Source organism: Oncorhynchus nerka, linkage group LG7 (genome assembly GCF_034236695.1).
Source record: "Oncorhynchus nerka isolate Pitt River linkage group LG7, Oner_Uvic_2.0, whole genome shotgun sequence".
NCBI classification, from domain to species: domain Eukaryota; kingdom Metazoa; phylum Chordata; class Actinopteri; order Salmoniformes; family Salmonidae; genus Oncorhynchus; species Oncorhynchus nerka.
Window position 1 is genome coordinate 20867186 of NC_088402.1, and position 16065 is coordinate 20883250.

At 42.1% G+C, this 16065-nt stretch overlaps 1 protein-coding gene across 1 annotated transcript in view; it reads left to right on the plus strand.

Moving 5' to 3' along the window:
- The window catches only part of LOC115122636 (calcitonin gene-related peptide type 1 receptor-like), a 134625-nt gene that overhangs the window by 92243 nt on the left and 26317 nt on the right, over positions 1-16065 (plus strand). The window contains exon 9 of the mRNA XM_065020309.1: positions 15112-15203. Coding sequence (XP_064876381.1) covers positions 15112-15203 — 92 coding nt within the window. The remainder of the gene's footprint in view (positions 1-15111; positions 15204-16065) is intronic.

Genomic DNA, 16065 nt, shown 5'->3' on the forward strand with positions numbered 1-16065 from the left:
TACTCCGTGGTGTGGCCCACCCAGAGATGGCCCACCCAGAGAAGGAAACTCGCCCTGTGTGAAAAATTATATGAGATACAGTGACATACACTCTGAAGGACTTAAAATTATGAATCCCATATGGGTCTTTCACAGTCAGGCCAACCCAAGCTGTACTGTGCAGGTACACTAATAGTAGGCCCACTACTGAAACAGATAAATGAGGCTGTCAACGGAGTCAGAAATTCACAGGTTTCAGATTTTACTCAACTTTTTGTAACAGAAAAACAATACAATTGTATGTTCTAAGTCCATAACAATGCTTGAACCACATCAGGAGATGACATTTGAGGTCTGGGAACAATCTAAGAAATGTAGATTTTTTTTGTGTGTAGTTAGCCTTTAATTCAAGTGTGCAGACACCTAGCTCTGTTGTTTGGTTAGCTGTTTCTGTCACATGAGATGAAGATTTCAAAAGAAATGGCAACTGGATTGATGCATGATATCAGGCTACTTTTAAGCTAGTTAACCTTTAATAGAGAAGGTTTTTGGGAAAGCCTTTCCATCTACCAGAAGACGGTTAGGTCTATCATTGGCATTGCTATATTTTCCCTGTTCCTGAATTATTTGACAGATGGATGTTTCATATTATGAGGCATGTCTTTACCTTGCTTCAAAGTAGCCTATAGCCACAATCCCACCATGGAAACGTGGAGGCATTGTTTTTTTATAAAGACTTACTCATAATACGCATTCTCCTGTTTTACTGGTTTTCAAATCAACTTTATTTCATTGTCTAGCAGCCAAAGGTATTATCCTAGTCATATTAGCAACACATGATAGTAGTTGCATCTTTAAATCTCCCCTCTCTCTAAATGTCTAGCGGGTATTTCCATCTCTGACCATAAACCAGCTCTCATGTGCATTTTAGAATGGTGTTTTCCAGCAATTGCATTTTGGAAGATTCACACGTAGGCCTGCATTGCTGTGCCTAAAATGTGAAGAAATAATTGTTTATCAAATTGTAACCTGAACATTCTGATCTGTTCCATCTGTCTTATTAATTGATACAGCGTGTACTTCCACCACACTACTTTGATACATTTCAGTGGGCATTAAGAAGTGAGTATACGTAATGCCCACTGAAAAATAAGTGGGTATGCGGTGTGTACCTGGGTATACCTTCCACTACACCACTGGCTATACTCATTCATTGCAGCTGCAGTGCTGGTTGTAGCGTGACTGAAAGTAGGGAGAACATGAATTATATGGCATATGAAAATGTAGAACAAAGTGTTGACAGTGCTGAATAACAACTTAAACATAAACTTACTCAACAGCAACTCTTTGCTGTATTGGTTGAGTTTCACTCTAGTCATGATTTTAAACGTTTGGAAATATCACATTATCATTATCATGGTTTGGTTGATCCAAGATGGCATAGCAGTCAGACGTCTTTGTTCTTTGTCTTGTCGTGTCCCATGTGTATATCTTTTTTCTTTGCATATCTTTTATATTTTTCTGACCCTCAACTTCAAATACTCTCCTGCAATCCGCCTCACCCAATGTGGTGTGGATCTGTCTCTTCTAAAGTATTCTCATCCACCTCCGAACCGGTATTCCCTAACAGAAGCTGGCCAGCTAGCCAGCTAACTAGCTAATAGTCAGCTAACCACTGCTAGCGGTCATCAGTCAACCTTTAGCTCGGAAAGCTCTCGCCAGTTTGTACATCGCGATTCAAAACAGAGCATACCGGACGTATTTTTCTCTCCATATCCCCAGATTCCTACAGAAAGCTCTGAACCTTTTCACCTGGATCACCACAGCTAGCTAGCTGCAATCCGAGTGACTAATCTTGGTTTAACGTCACGTCCCTGTTTCGAAGCTAGCAGCAATTAGTCTGGAGCTAGCCCATGCTAGGCTCATATCCCGGATAGCAGAAGAAGCCCAACAGCCACTCCTGAGCTACAAAACCCTTTTTGCCAACTGGCCCGGACCCCCTTCTACTGCCGGTACGGGGCACGGAACCCCGCCAATCCTTCACGACTGGACTACCGACGAAATCTGCTCGAGGGGGTACTCAAACTGGCTCTGCGGCACTGCTAGTCGCGGCCCGCTAACGTTAGCTGTCTAGAGCACACCGGACTGTTAGCTTAAGAGGCCCATCGGACAAATTCTTCGGCCACTATACCTATCTTGCCAATTGGCTTGGTTTACAACACGGAGCCCTGCTGATCCGTCTGCTGTCATTATCAGCACGAGGGGGCCACAACAGACTTTCTTCCGTTGCGACATCCTTCTAAGGCCCTTCTGCTAGCTGCTAGCCCCGGCCCTCTAGCTGCCTGAAGCCACTCACTGGACTCCCATGATTACTCGGCTACGCATGCCTCTCCCTAACGTCAATATGCCTTGTCCATTGCGGTTTAGTTTAGTAATTATTGCCTTATTTCACTGTAGAGCCTCTAGCCCTGCTCAATAAGCCTTAGTGAACACTTTAATTCCACCTCCAACACATTCAGTGACATCACCTGGTTAAAATTATATACTGAGAGACAATATCTCCTTCATCGTCACTCTATGCACAGGTTTACCCCCACTGTATTCACATCCTACCATACCTTTATCTGTACATTATGCCTTGAATCTATTCTACCGCGCCCAGAAATCTGTTCCTTTTACTCTCTGTTCTGAACGTACTAGACGACCAGTTCTTTTTGCCTTTAGCCGTACCCTTATCCTACTCCTCCTCTGTTACTCTGGGATGTGGAGGTTAACCCAGGCCCTGCAGTGCCTAGCTCCACTCCTATTCCCCAGGCGCTCTCATTTGTTGACTTCTGTAACCATAAAAGCCTTGGTTTCATGCATGTTAACATTAAAGCCTCCTCCCTAAGTTTGGTTTATTCAAATCAATCAAATCAAATGTATTTATATAGCCCGTCGCACATCAGCTGATATCTCAAAGTGCTGTACAGAAACCCAGCCTAAAACCCCAAACAGCAAGCAATGCAGGTGTAGAAGCACGGTGGCTAGGAAAAACTCCCTAGAAAGGCCAAAACCTAGGAAGAAACCTAGAGAGGAACCAGGCTATGTGGAGTGGCCAGTCCTCTTCTGGCTGTGCCGGGTGGAGATTATAACAGAACATGGCCAAGATGTTCAAATGTTCATAAATGACCAGCATGGTCGAATAATAATAAGGCAGAACAGTTGAAACTGGAGCAGCAGCACGGTCAGGTGGACTGGGGACAGCAAGGAGTCATCATGTCAGGTAGTCCTGGGGCATGGTCCTAGGGCTCAGGTCCTCCGAGAGAGAGAAAGAAAGAGAGAATTAGAGAGAGCATATGTGGGGTGGCCAGTCCTCTTCTGGCTGTGACGGGTGGAGATTATAACAGAACATGGCCAAGATGTTCAAATGTTCATAAATGACCAGCATGGTCGAATAATAATAAGGCAGAACAGTTGAAACTGGATTCACTGCCCTAGCACACTCTGCCAACCCGGATGTCCTAGCCGTGTCTGAATCCTGGCTCAGGAAGACTACCAAAACCCCTAAAATTTCCATCCATAACTATAACATTTTCTGACAAGATAGAACTGCCAACGGGGGCGGAGTTGCAATCACTGCAGCGATAGACTGCAGTGTCTTACTATCCAGGTCTGTACCCAAACAATTCAAGCTTCTACTTTTAAAAATCCACCTTCCCAGAAACAAGTCTCTCACCGTTGCCGCTTGTTACAATCTAAGTTTGATGCCCTCAATCTCACACAAATTATCAATGAACCCACCAGGTACAACCCCAAATCTGTAAACACGGGCACCCTCATAGATATCATCCTAACCAACTTGCCCTCCAAATATACCTCTGCTGTTTTCAACCAAGATCTCTGCAATCACTGCCTCATTGCCTGCATCCGTAATGGGTGCGCGGTCAAACGACCACCCCTCGACCACCCAAATTCAGATAGCTGATGTTCTGAAAGAGCTGCAAAATCTGGACCCCTACAAATCAGCCGGGCTAAACAATCTGGAGCCTCTCTTTCTAAAATGATCTGCAGAAATGGTTGCAACCCGATCTCTAGCCTGTTCAACCTCTCTTTGTATCGTCTGAGATTCCCAAAGATTGCAAAGCTGCAGCGGTCATCCCCCTCTTCAAAAGGGGAGACACTCTAGACCCAAACTGCTACAGACCTATATCTATCCTCCCCTTCCTTTCTAAGGTCTTCGAAAGCCAAGTTAACAAACAGATGACCGACCATTTCGAATCTCACCGTACCTTCTCCGCTATGCAATCTGGTTTCAGAGCTGGTCATGGGTGCAGCTCAGCCACGCTCAAGGTCCTATCATAACTGCCATCGATATCAGACATTACTGTGCAGCCGTATTCATCGACCTGGCCAAGGCTTTCGACTCCGTCAATCACCACATTCTTATTGGCAGACTCAACAGCCTTGGTTTGTCAAATGATTGTCTCACCTGGTTCACCAACTACTTCTCTGATAGAGTTCACTGTGTCAAATCGGAGGGCCTGTTGTCTCTGATCCACCTCTACGCAGACAACACCATTCTGTATACTTCTGGCCCTTTGTTGGACACTGTGTTAACTAACCTCCAGACGAGCTTCAATGCCATACAACTCTCCTTCCGTGGCCTCCAACTGCTCTTAAATGCAAGTAAAACTAAATGCATGCTCTTCAACCGATCACTGCCCGCACCTGCCCGCCCATCCAGCATCACTACTCTGGACGGCTCTGACTTATGAGAATATGTGGATAACTACTGTAAGGGAAGACCCCCCTGTATTGGACAAAAATGAATGGCAACATATTGGCAGTGGCCAAACCATATACACATTGTCCAATACCACCCAATTCGGCGTTAATTCATGCAAAGCATATTGCAAATGCCATATGGCTATTGCCAGTTGTAACACTTTAAAAATTCAACAGGTGGCGAATCCGCTCCACCGTGGTTTTTCATATTGGATATGTAACCCAAGTCAACATCCAAAAGCAAAATTTTGAAAAAATGAATTTTTTGTAAAAAACTTATCACCCCTTAAAAAAGTGCTTTCTGGACCGTTTTTCGAAATTCTTTCGATTTTTTTGTCAATTACACATGTGTAAGAACTGTATGAATATACTTTTGTCCAATTTTATTATCATAATTATTATTATTTTTTTTACATGCGCATAAGGAATATGTTTTGTCCATTTTCAATATGATTTCATACGAAGTCAAAAGTCAAAAATGTCAAAATTTTGGAAAAAACTTCACACACCCTTAAAAAAGTGCTTTCTGGACCGTTTTTCAAAATTCTTTCGAATTTTTTGTCAATTACACATGTGTAAGAACTGTATGAATACACTTTTGGCCAATTATATTATCATTTTTTTTTTAAATTTTTTACATGCGCATAAGTAATATGTTTTGTCCAATTTCAATATGATTTCATAGGAAGTCAAAAGTCAAAAGTCAAAAATGTCAAAATTTTGTAAAAAACTTCACACACCCTTAAAAAGTGCTTTCTGGACCGTTTTTCGAAATTCTTTTAAATTTTGTGTCAATTACACACGTAGAAGAACTGTATCAACATACTTTAGTTGTATTTTAATATCATATATATATATTTTTTTCTTTTTACTTGTGCATAAGGAATATGATTTGTCCATTTACAATATGATTTCATAGGAAGTCAAAAGTCAAAGTCAAAATTCAATTTTTTTGGGGCCAAATGCCATATGAAATTTGACATGCTCAAAAATGCAAAATTGACTGGTCTGATGAACACAGGATGGCCGAGCAGTGATAGTTGTACATTTCCATCACTCGTTGTGTTGATTTCATCATGTCCATTAGGTGATTTTTTTTCACTATAGAATCATATTGCAAGTGCACGTGCATTTGCAATATGGTTCAATGGACAATTACCATATGAAATTTGACATGCTCAAAAATGTTAAATTGACTGGTCTGATGAACACAGGATGGCCAAGCAGTGATAGTTGTACCTTTCCATCATGGTGGTGTTTTTCCTTTCCATCACTCATTGTGTTGATTTCATCATGTCCATTTGTTTATGTTTTCTCACTTTTGCAAAGTCACTGTGCATTTGCAATATGGTTCAATGGGCATGTACCATCACGATTTGTCATGCTATAAAATCCTGCAGGAATGCAAAATTGACTGGTCTGATGAACACAGGATGGCCGAGCAGTGATAGTTGTACATTTCCATCACTCGTTGTGTTGATTTCATCATGTCCATTAGGTGATGTTTTTCACTATAGAATCATATTGCAAGTGCGCGTGCATTTGCAATATGGTTCAATGGACAATTACCATATGAAATTTGACATGCTCAAAAATGCTAAATTGACTGGCCCGATGAACTCGGGATGGCTGGGCAGTGATTCTGGTTCATCTCAATCGCTCGTTAGGGTTGATTTCAGAATGTCCATTAGGTGATGTTTTTTCACTATAGAATCATATTGCAAATGCACGTGCATTGTTGTGCAACTGGTAACCCAAAAATAAAAATAAGGTGATTTCTATATGTCCATTTGTTTATGTTTTCTTACTTTTGCAAAGTCACTGTGCATTTGCAATATGGTTCAATGGGCAGGTACCATCACGAATTTGTCATGCTATAAAAATCCTGCAGGAATGTGAAATTGACTGGCCCGATGAACTCGGGATGGCTGGGCAGTGATTCTGGTTCATCTCAATCGCTCGTTAGGGTTGATTTCAGAATGTCCATTAGGTGGTGTTTTTTCACTATAGAATCATATTGCAAATGCACGTGCATTGTTGTGCAACTGGTAACCCAAAAATAAAAATAAGGTGATTTCTATATGTCCATTTGTTTATGTTTGCTTACTTTTGCAAAGTCACTGTGCATTTGCAATATGGTTCAATGGGCAGGTACCATCACGAATTTGTCATGCTATAAAAATCCTGCAGGAATGCAAAATTGACTGGTCTGATGAACACAGGATGGCCGAGCAGTGATAGTTGTACATTTCCATCACTCGTTGTGTTGATTTCATCATGTCCATTAGGTGATGTTTTTTCACTATAGAATCATATTGCAAGTGCGCGTGCATTTGCAATATGGTTCAATGGACAATTACCATATGAAATTTGACATGCTCAAAAATGTTAAATTGACTGGTCTGATGAACACAGGATGGCCGAGGAGTGATAGTTGTACATTTCCATCACTCGTTGTGTTGATTTCATCATGTCCATTAGGTGATGTTTTTTCACTATAGAATCATATTGCAAGTGCGCGTGCATTTGCAATATGGTTCAATGGACAATTACCATATGAAATTTGACATGCTCAAAAATGCTAAATTGACTGGCCTGATGAACACAGGATGGCCGAGCAGTGATAGTTGTACCTTTCCATCACTCGTTGTGTTGATTTCATCATGTCCATTAGGTGATGTTTTTTCACTATAGAATCATATTGCAAGTGCGCGTGCATTTGCAATATGGTTCAATGGACAATTACCATATGAAATTTGACATGCTCAAAAATGCTAAATTGACTGGCCTGATGAACACAGGGTGGCCGAGCAGTGATAGTTGTACCTTTCCATCACTCGTTGTGTTGATTTCATCATGTCCATTTGTTTATGTTTTCTCACTTTTGCAAAGTCACTGTGCATTTGCAATATGGTTCAATGGGCAGGTACCATCACGAATTTGTCATGCTATAAAAACCCTGCAGGAATGTGAAATTGACTGGCCCGATGAACTCGGGATGGCTGGGCAGTGATTCTGGTTCATCTCAATGGCTCGTTAGGGTTGATTTCAGAATGTCACTTTTGGTGATGGTACCTCACTGTTTAAACATATTGCAAATGGACAAGAGTCACCAGCAAGTCACCGTCCATCAGTCAATTAGATATCATTCTGACAACAAACTGATACAAACTGACACTAAACCCACTTTTTCCAACTTGTTTAGTAGCCAACTATCACATACTTCAGAGCTGGCCCAAAATTCACAATGCCTTATGTTCAAACCATAAAAAAACATAAAACACATAGTTACGTTCTAGCTGCGGGTCCATTTCTTATGTTACGTGTAGGCCTAGCTGAGACGACCCCGAATCCCAAGTTTCGGCTCGATCGGTCATTTGGTGTCCGAGCAAAACCCTAATTGGTGCTGAAAATCAACTTTTTTCTATGACTTGCTACGGGGTCCTTGAATGAGCTATCGGACCGAAACGTTGGGGTCTGTCTATATGGACCGAGACGGTCGCAATGCACCTAGTCTTGTGTCTCTGAGACATTTCTAAATGTCGCCATTTTCGTAATGGTCAAAATGAATTGAAGTCATTGCAAATGTACGAAGCTGTTTCTCGGTCCGAGAACCGTCTAGAGCCACGTAACTCACCACGCACTATTGACCTGAGGTCTAGAACAGGATTCTAAAGTTTCGGAACTCTAGGTCTGACGGTTCTTTAAAAGTTCCAACAAGGTTAACTAATGCAGGCAGTGTATGTCTCTACGCACCCCAAATGGGTCCCTCCTTCCAAGCTGTGTGTGTGTGTGATTTAGTTTTCCTTTGAAATTTTATGGGAAAAATGACTGATTTACAGTTCATGGGGGTTGCCTAATCACACATATGAAGTTTTGGAAAGATCTGACTTTTTTAACCCCTCGAAACAGCCCAAGAGACACCAATTATGGCACTTCCGGTTGGCACAGGAAGCTATAAGTCAACACATATCCTCACTGGGGTATGCTTTTACAGAATCCTGAGTTTTAAGTCTTTACGTTAAGAACTGACTGATTTACACAGGGTTGAATGCACTATGTCTATCAAATTGCAGGCAGGGTATGGAAAAACACTTTTAGGGTGATTTGAACCACTTCCGGTTGATCCAGGAAGCTCAGAATCAACACAGGTAGACCTCATACTGGCCTGATGGACTGTTACAAAAGACAGGTTCATACGGCATTCATAACCCATATAGGCTTCAGGTTGAATTTAGGGGTGCAGGCAATGTATTCCTATGGGGAGACAAGTCAATGCAAACTCTTTGAAGTAAACACCTTCTTTTAACTATTAAGGGTTAATGCCACACGGTCAAGGTTAGGCTTGCACGGATCGGAAGGACCTTAGGAACGTACCTGAGGTCAAATTGTGCTTCTCACCCTAAAGGTTCTCTCACTGTCACCCAAAAGCAAATGACGTGGTGGGGCAGGCTTAATTTTGGGCCTACTTTTCTAATGGTCGCTGCGCTTAGACCGAGCGAGCTACGGTCAAGCGGGATATCTCGTTGAACTCGGCACGGCCTAGAGATTATGGTAATGCCATTGCCTGCTCTCTGTGTCTTTAAGAACCGCACTTTTTAACTCCATCCTTGCTGTGTGTGCGTGTGAGAGCTTTTTTTTGACATCTATTGGGAGAAATGACTGATTTACAGTTTAGGAGGGTTACCTAGTCACACATATGAAGTTTTGGAGAGATGTGACTTTTTTAACCCTTCAAAACAGACAGTGTGACCCAATTAAAGGCACTTCCGGTTGGCACAGGAAGCTATAAGTAAACACATATCTTGATTGCCATAGACACTTACAGAATCCTGAGTTTTAAGTCTTTAAGTTAAGAATTGACTGATCTACGATCTACAGAGGGTTGAATGTAGTCATTTTCACCTTTGAAGGTTATGTACATCAAAAAACACCTTTTGGGTCAATTTAACCACTTCCGGTTGCTCCAGGAAGCTTAGAATCGACACAGGTAGACCTCATAGTGGTCTGATGGACTGTCATAGAAGACAGCTTCATAAGGCATTCATAACCCACATAGGCTTCAGGTTGAAATTAGAGGTGCAGGCAATGTATTCCTATGGGGAGAGAAGTCAATGCAAACTCTTTGAAGTAAACATCTTCTTTTAACTGTTAAGGGTTAATGCCACACGGTCAAGGTTAGGCTTGCACGGATCGGGAGGACCTTAGGAACGTACCTGAGGTCGAATTGTGCTTCTCACCCTAACGGTTCTCTCACTGTCACCCAAAAGCAAATGACATTGAGGGCCAGGCCTCATTTTGGTTCTGCTTTTTTTCAAGGTCACTGCACTCAGAGCGAGCTACGGTCAAGCGGGGCGTCTCGTTGAACTCGGCACAGTCTGGAGACTATGGTGATGCCATTTTTTGTGTTGATTTCAGAATGCCATTTTGGTGATGGTCCCTCTCTGTTTAAACATATTGCTAATGTACAAAAGTCAACTAGCAAGTCAGTGTCCATCAGTCAATTAGATGTCATTCTGACACCAAACTGATACCAATTGACACCAAACCCACTTTTTAGGCTTTGTGTGTCTTTAAGCACCGCACTTTGTCACTCCATCCTTGCTGTGTGTGTGTTTCTGTGTGTGTGTGTGTGAGAGAGAGCTTTTCTTTGACATCTGTTGGGAGAAATGACTGACTTACAGTTTATGGGGGTTGCCTAATCACACATATGAAGTTTTGAAAAGATCTGACCTTTTTAACCCTTGGAAACTGCCACTGTGACACCATTTAAGGCACTTCCGGTTGGCACAGGAAGCTATAAATAAACTCATATCATGATTTGGGTATGCCTTTACAGAATCCTGAGATTGAAGTCTTTACGTTAAGAACTGAGTTATTTACAGAGGGTTTAGTGAGTGTGTGTTATTTCAGAAAATCATAGAAAATCACAGAAATCTCGCAGAGCTCCGCAGCACACTTTAAAAAGATTCGTAAGAACACCCTGCAACTGGATCTGTAACCGTTGAAAAAAAAAACACCTATCCGTGAATATCACCTAGGTGTCGTTGTACGATTTCTCTTAAATGACGATAGATAAATGGCTGGTTCTTTTTTTATTGACACCGGAGGCTCCTTGACTTTGACGTGAAGTGGAAAAATAATTTCTCTATTTTCATTTTGGACCTTTAATCCCAGATGAATGGCCATAACTCAAAAAACGTTGAGGCCTAGACGCCATCTTGTTCGGGGCCAACTGCTCATTATGCCGCCCCTACGCTCACCGAGTTTCGGCTTCTAAATATTTTCAGTTTTCGAGATAAGGCCCCGTCGTGAATCGTGATGTTTTGTCCAATACCAATATGATTGCTTATGCCCTCTTGTGGGAATTTCCGGGACGGCGGAAAAATGACCTAAATCTTATTATTTTTGTAAAACGGAAACCGAATGTCAGACAAAGTTCATTTGATGACTTCCTGGTAGGTCCGGCCCTGCCGCTCGGCCCGACGCCGTCCGCGAATTTTACAAACGATTTCGGACGTCTAGTAAGGGACCGTACATTTGCAATATGGACTTTCTCACTAACCATACAGGTACTGCCAAAATCTTCCCTTAAGGTATGTTAGGTTCTTATTTTTCAGAGTAAATAACCCATGGACACTAGAGAAGCTTTAATCAAGTTTATTCAACCCAAAGGTTCTGTACAGTTGAAATCAGACAGCAAAACATTTCAGACATCACAGTTTATGTACATCCCACTTAAGACACTCCTCGTTCTCTCCAATCCTTACATGTTATAGCTCTACAGGAAGCTAATAAAGAGGGTAACAGGATTCCAAACATTTATTACTCTCTTAAGAGAATCTGTCCTCATCTCCTGACCTCAACCCCTCTTTCATCTAATACACAGATGTCCATCTGTCTTCCCTATATCAACCCATCGCTCTCCTCTCCTCTCCTCCATCAAACACATTCCAAAGCCTTCTGTCTTTCTTCAGAGAACCATTAACTTCTAACATAACACCCAGTCTCTTTCATTTCCTATCATTCATTTAATATGTTCAAAGTTTAGCTGATTCCAACACTACAAATACCTAGGTGTCTGGTTAGATTGTAAACTCTCCTTCCAGACTCACATTTAGCATCTCCAATCCCAAATTAAATCTAGAATCCGCTTCCTATTTCGCAACAAAGCATCCTTCACTCATGCTGCCAAACATACCCTCATAAAACTGACCATCTTACCGATCCTCGACTTCGGCGATGTCATTTATAAAATAGCCTCCAACACTCTACTCAACAAATTGGATGCAGTCTATCACAGTGCCATCCGTTTTGTCATCAAAGCCCCATATACTACCCACCACTTCGACTTGTATGCTCTCGTTGGCTGGCCCTCGATTCACTCTTGTCGCCAAACCCACTGGCTCCAGGTCATCTACAAGTCTCTGCTAGGTAAAGCCCGACCTTATCTCAGCTCACTGGTCACCATAGCAGCACCCACTCATAGCACGCGCTCCAGCAGGTATATCTCACTCGTCACCCCCAAAGTCAATTTATTTGGCCGCCTTTCCTTCCAGTTCTCTGCTGCCAATGACTGGAACGAACTGCAAAAATCACTGAAGCTGGAGACGCATATCTCCCTCACTAGCTTTAAGCACCAGCTGTCAGAGCAGCTCACAGAACACTGCACCTGTACATAGCCAATCTGTAAACAGTCCATCCAACTATCTTATCCCCTTACTGTATTTATTTATTTATCTTGCTCCTTTGCACCCCAGTATCTCTACTTGCACATTCATCTTCTGGACATCTACCATTCCAGTGTTTAATTGCTATATTGTAAATACTTCGCCACCATGGCCTATTTATTGCCTTAACTCCCTTATCTTACCTAATTTGCACTCACTGTATATAGACTTTTTGTTTTCTTTTTCTACTGTATTATTGACTGTATGTTTGTTTATTCCATGTGTAACACTGTGTTGTTGTATGTGTCGAACTGCTATGCTTTATCTTGGCCAGGTCGCAGTTGTAAATGAGAACTTGTTCTCAACTAGCCTACCTGGTTAAATAAAGGTGAAATAAAAAATATATATATTTTAGAGTCTTTTACACTTTTACAGTCTATGGTTCTAGGAAACTCTGCAGACACAGTGATCTGAGCTATCTGATTGGCCAGCAGTAGACCTATAGGTGCACTTGATTTGCTCTCTGGGCCTGCCAAGTGGGTGGAGTTCTACCTTCATTTAACCTTTATTTAACTAGGCAAGTCAGTTATGAACAAATTCTTATTTACAATGACGGCCTACCAAACGACAAGAGAGACAACACTACATAAAGAGACCTAAGACAACAACATAGCAAGGCAGCAACACATGACAACACAGCGTGGCAGCAATAGAACATGACAACACATGGTAGCAACACAACATGGCAGCAACACAACATGGTAGCAGCACAAAACAGGGTACAAACATTATTGGGCACAGACAACAGCACAAAGGGCAAGAAGGTAAAGACAACAATACATCACGCGAAGCAGCCACAACTGTCAGTAAGAGTGTCCATGATTGAGTCTTTGAATGAAGAGATTGAGATAAGACTTACTCATAATATGCGTTCTCCTGTTCTATTGGTTTTATTCCAGTTTGAATGTTTGTTGCAGCTCGTTCCAGTCGCTAGCTACATCGAACTGAAAAGACGAGTGACCCAGGGATGTGTTTTCTTTGGGGATCTTTAACAGAATGTGACTGGCAGAACGGTGTTGTATGTGGAGGATGAGGGCTGCAGTAGATATCTCAGATAGGGGGGAGTGAGGCCTAAGAAGGTTTTATAAATAAGCATCAACCAGTAGGTCTTGCGACGGGTATACAGAGATGACCAGTTTACAAAGGAGTATAGAATGCAGTGATGTGTCCTATACGTGGCAAATCTGATGGCAGAATGGTAAAGAACATCTAGCCACTCAAGAGCATCCTTACTTGCCGATCTATAAATTACATCTCCTTAATCTAGCATGGGTAGGATGGTCATCTGAATCAGGGTTAGTTTGGCAGCTGGGGTGAAAGAGGAGCGATTACGATAGAGGAAACCTAGTCTAGATTTAACTTTAGCCTGCAGCTTTGATACAGTATGTGCTGAGAGAAGGACAGTGTACCGTCCAGCCATACTCCCAAGTACTTGTATGATGTGACTACCTGAAGCTCTAAACCCTCAGAGGTAGTAATCACACCTGTGGGGAGAGGGACATTTTTCTTACCAAACCACATGATCTTTGTTTTGGAGGTGTTCAAAACAAGGTTAAGAGCAGAGAAGCTTGTTGGACACTAAAAAAGCTTTGTTGTAGAGCGTTTAACACAAAATCCAGGGAGGGGCCAGCTGAGTATAAGACTGTATCATCTGCATGTAAAGGATAAGAGAGCTTCCTACTGCCTGAGCTATGTTGTTTATGTAAATTGAAAAGAGCGTGGGGCCTAGGATCGAGCCTTGGGGTTCACCCTTGGTGACAGGCAGTGGCTGAGGCAGCAGATGTTCTGACTTTACACACTGCACTCTTTGAGAGAGGTAGTTAGCAAACACAGACACATTAAATGGTTCAAAATGGGAACCCTTTGCCTTCCCGGCCCTAGGGCTATTGAATCAAGTGCAACTGCCGCCAACACCGCAAAACTAATTTAAAAAAATAGGAACCCAAGGCTTTATCATAGTTTTTTTTACAGAAATGGTTATTGACTAGGAATGGCTTGGAGATTGACCAGTCGACCGACCAGTTAGTGACCACTGTTCTTCATGGTAAATGGTTCAAGCGTGGCTTAGTCAAACTGTGATTAGAGTACGAATGAAAACCAGCTGTGCTACAGAGCTTAAGGACCTGATTTGAAATACCCAGGTCCTAGACCTTAAAGGGATACTTTGGGATGTTGGCAGTGAAGCCCTTTATCTGCTTCCCCAGAGTCAGATGAACTCGTGGACACCATTTTTATTTGAGCTGTTCCTGTAAAATTTGTCATTGCCGTAACACTAGTCAATATTGTCTCGCAAAAACTTCCTTCATACTGAAGACAGTCATAAAAATAGTATCCACGAGTTCATCTGACTCTGGGGAAGTAGATAATCATAATCATGCGTGCCAAAATCCCGAAGTATCCCCCCTTTCATATTTTGTTACATCAGGGTAGCAAATTGAAGTCAGGGTTAATGGTTCATGAATGTCCTTGATGCACCACTGTATGAAATGTTTTGTCATACCTGTGGTATACAACAGCTGTCAGCCAAACATCATTCAGTGCTCAAACCACCCAGTTTATAATGGTTCATGAATGTCCTTGATGCACCACTGTATGGTCCTATTTGTTTTAATGTTCATGTATCTGTATTTTCCAGATGGCCTATATCCTGTACTACATGGCGATTGTGGGTCATGCCTTATCCATAGCCTCCCTCCTGATCTCTCTGGCCATATTATTCTACTTCAGGTAATTATAGATGCTGCTGTTGCTTTCTTTATGAAACAAACTACTGGTTTGATTAGGGAGAGTAGTCGGTCTTGGACTATCAAAGCTTTTTTTTCACATGATTAATGAATACTTCTGATGATGGTGATAATGATGACGATGATGATAATGGTGGTTATGGTGAAGATGAAGACACATCTAATCGTGATGAAAATGAGGATGTTGATGATGATAGTGGTGATAAATATGATGAAAGTTATGATAATATTGATGGTGGTGCTGACTGCGATTGATACAGTTCAGGCGGTATAATATATTTCTCCTAAGGATCTGAGAGTGCTTTATCAATCATCTTGTCATTATTTAACTGAAAAGATGGCTGTGTATTTCCTCTGAGATAACTGAATTGTAAAGATGGCTGTGTGTTTCCTTTGAGATAGCTGAATTGTAAAGATGGCTGTGTGTTTCCTTTGAGAAAGCTGAATTGTAAAGATGGGCGTGTGTTTCAACTGATATAACACTGGCGGTGTGCAGTGCGATGGTGATTGCATCATATGTGGATCTATTGGGGCGGTAAGCAAATTGAAGTGGGTCTAGGGTGCGTCTTTCTTTTACCCAACGCAGTTAAGCCAAAACCATGCCCCGTTATTCAGAGTGGCAGCAGACTGGGATAGGGAGAGATTGAATATGCCAGTTGGTCTGCGCATGCTCCGAGGGCGCGGTTTGGGACACCATCTGGGCCGGCAACTTTGCTAGAGTTAACACGCTTAAATGTCTTACTCACGTCGGCCACGGAGAATGAGAGCCCACCATCATAGGTAGCTGGCCACGTCGGTGGCACTGTGTTGTCCTCAAAGCGGGCGAAAAAGGTGTTTAGCTTATC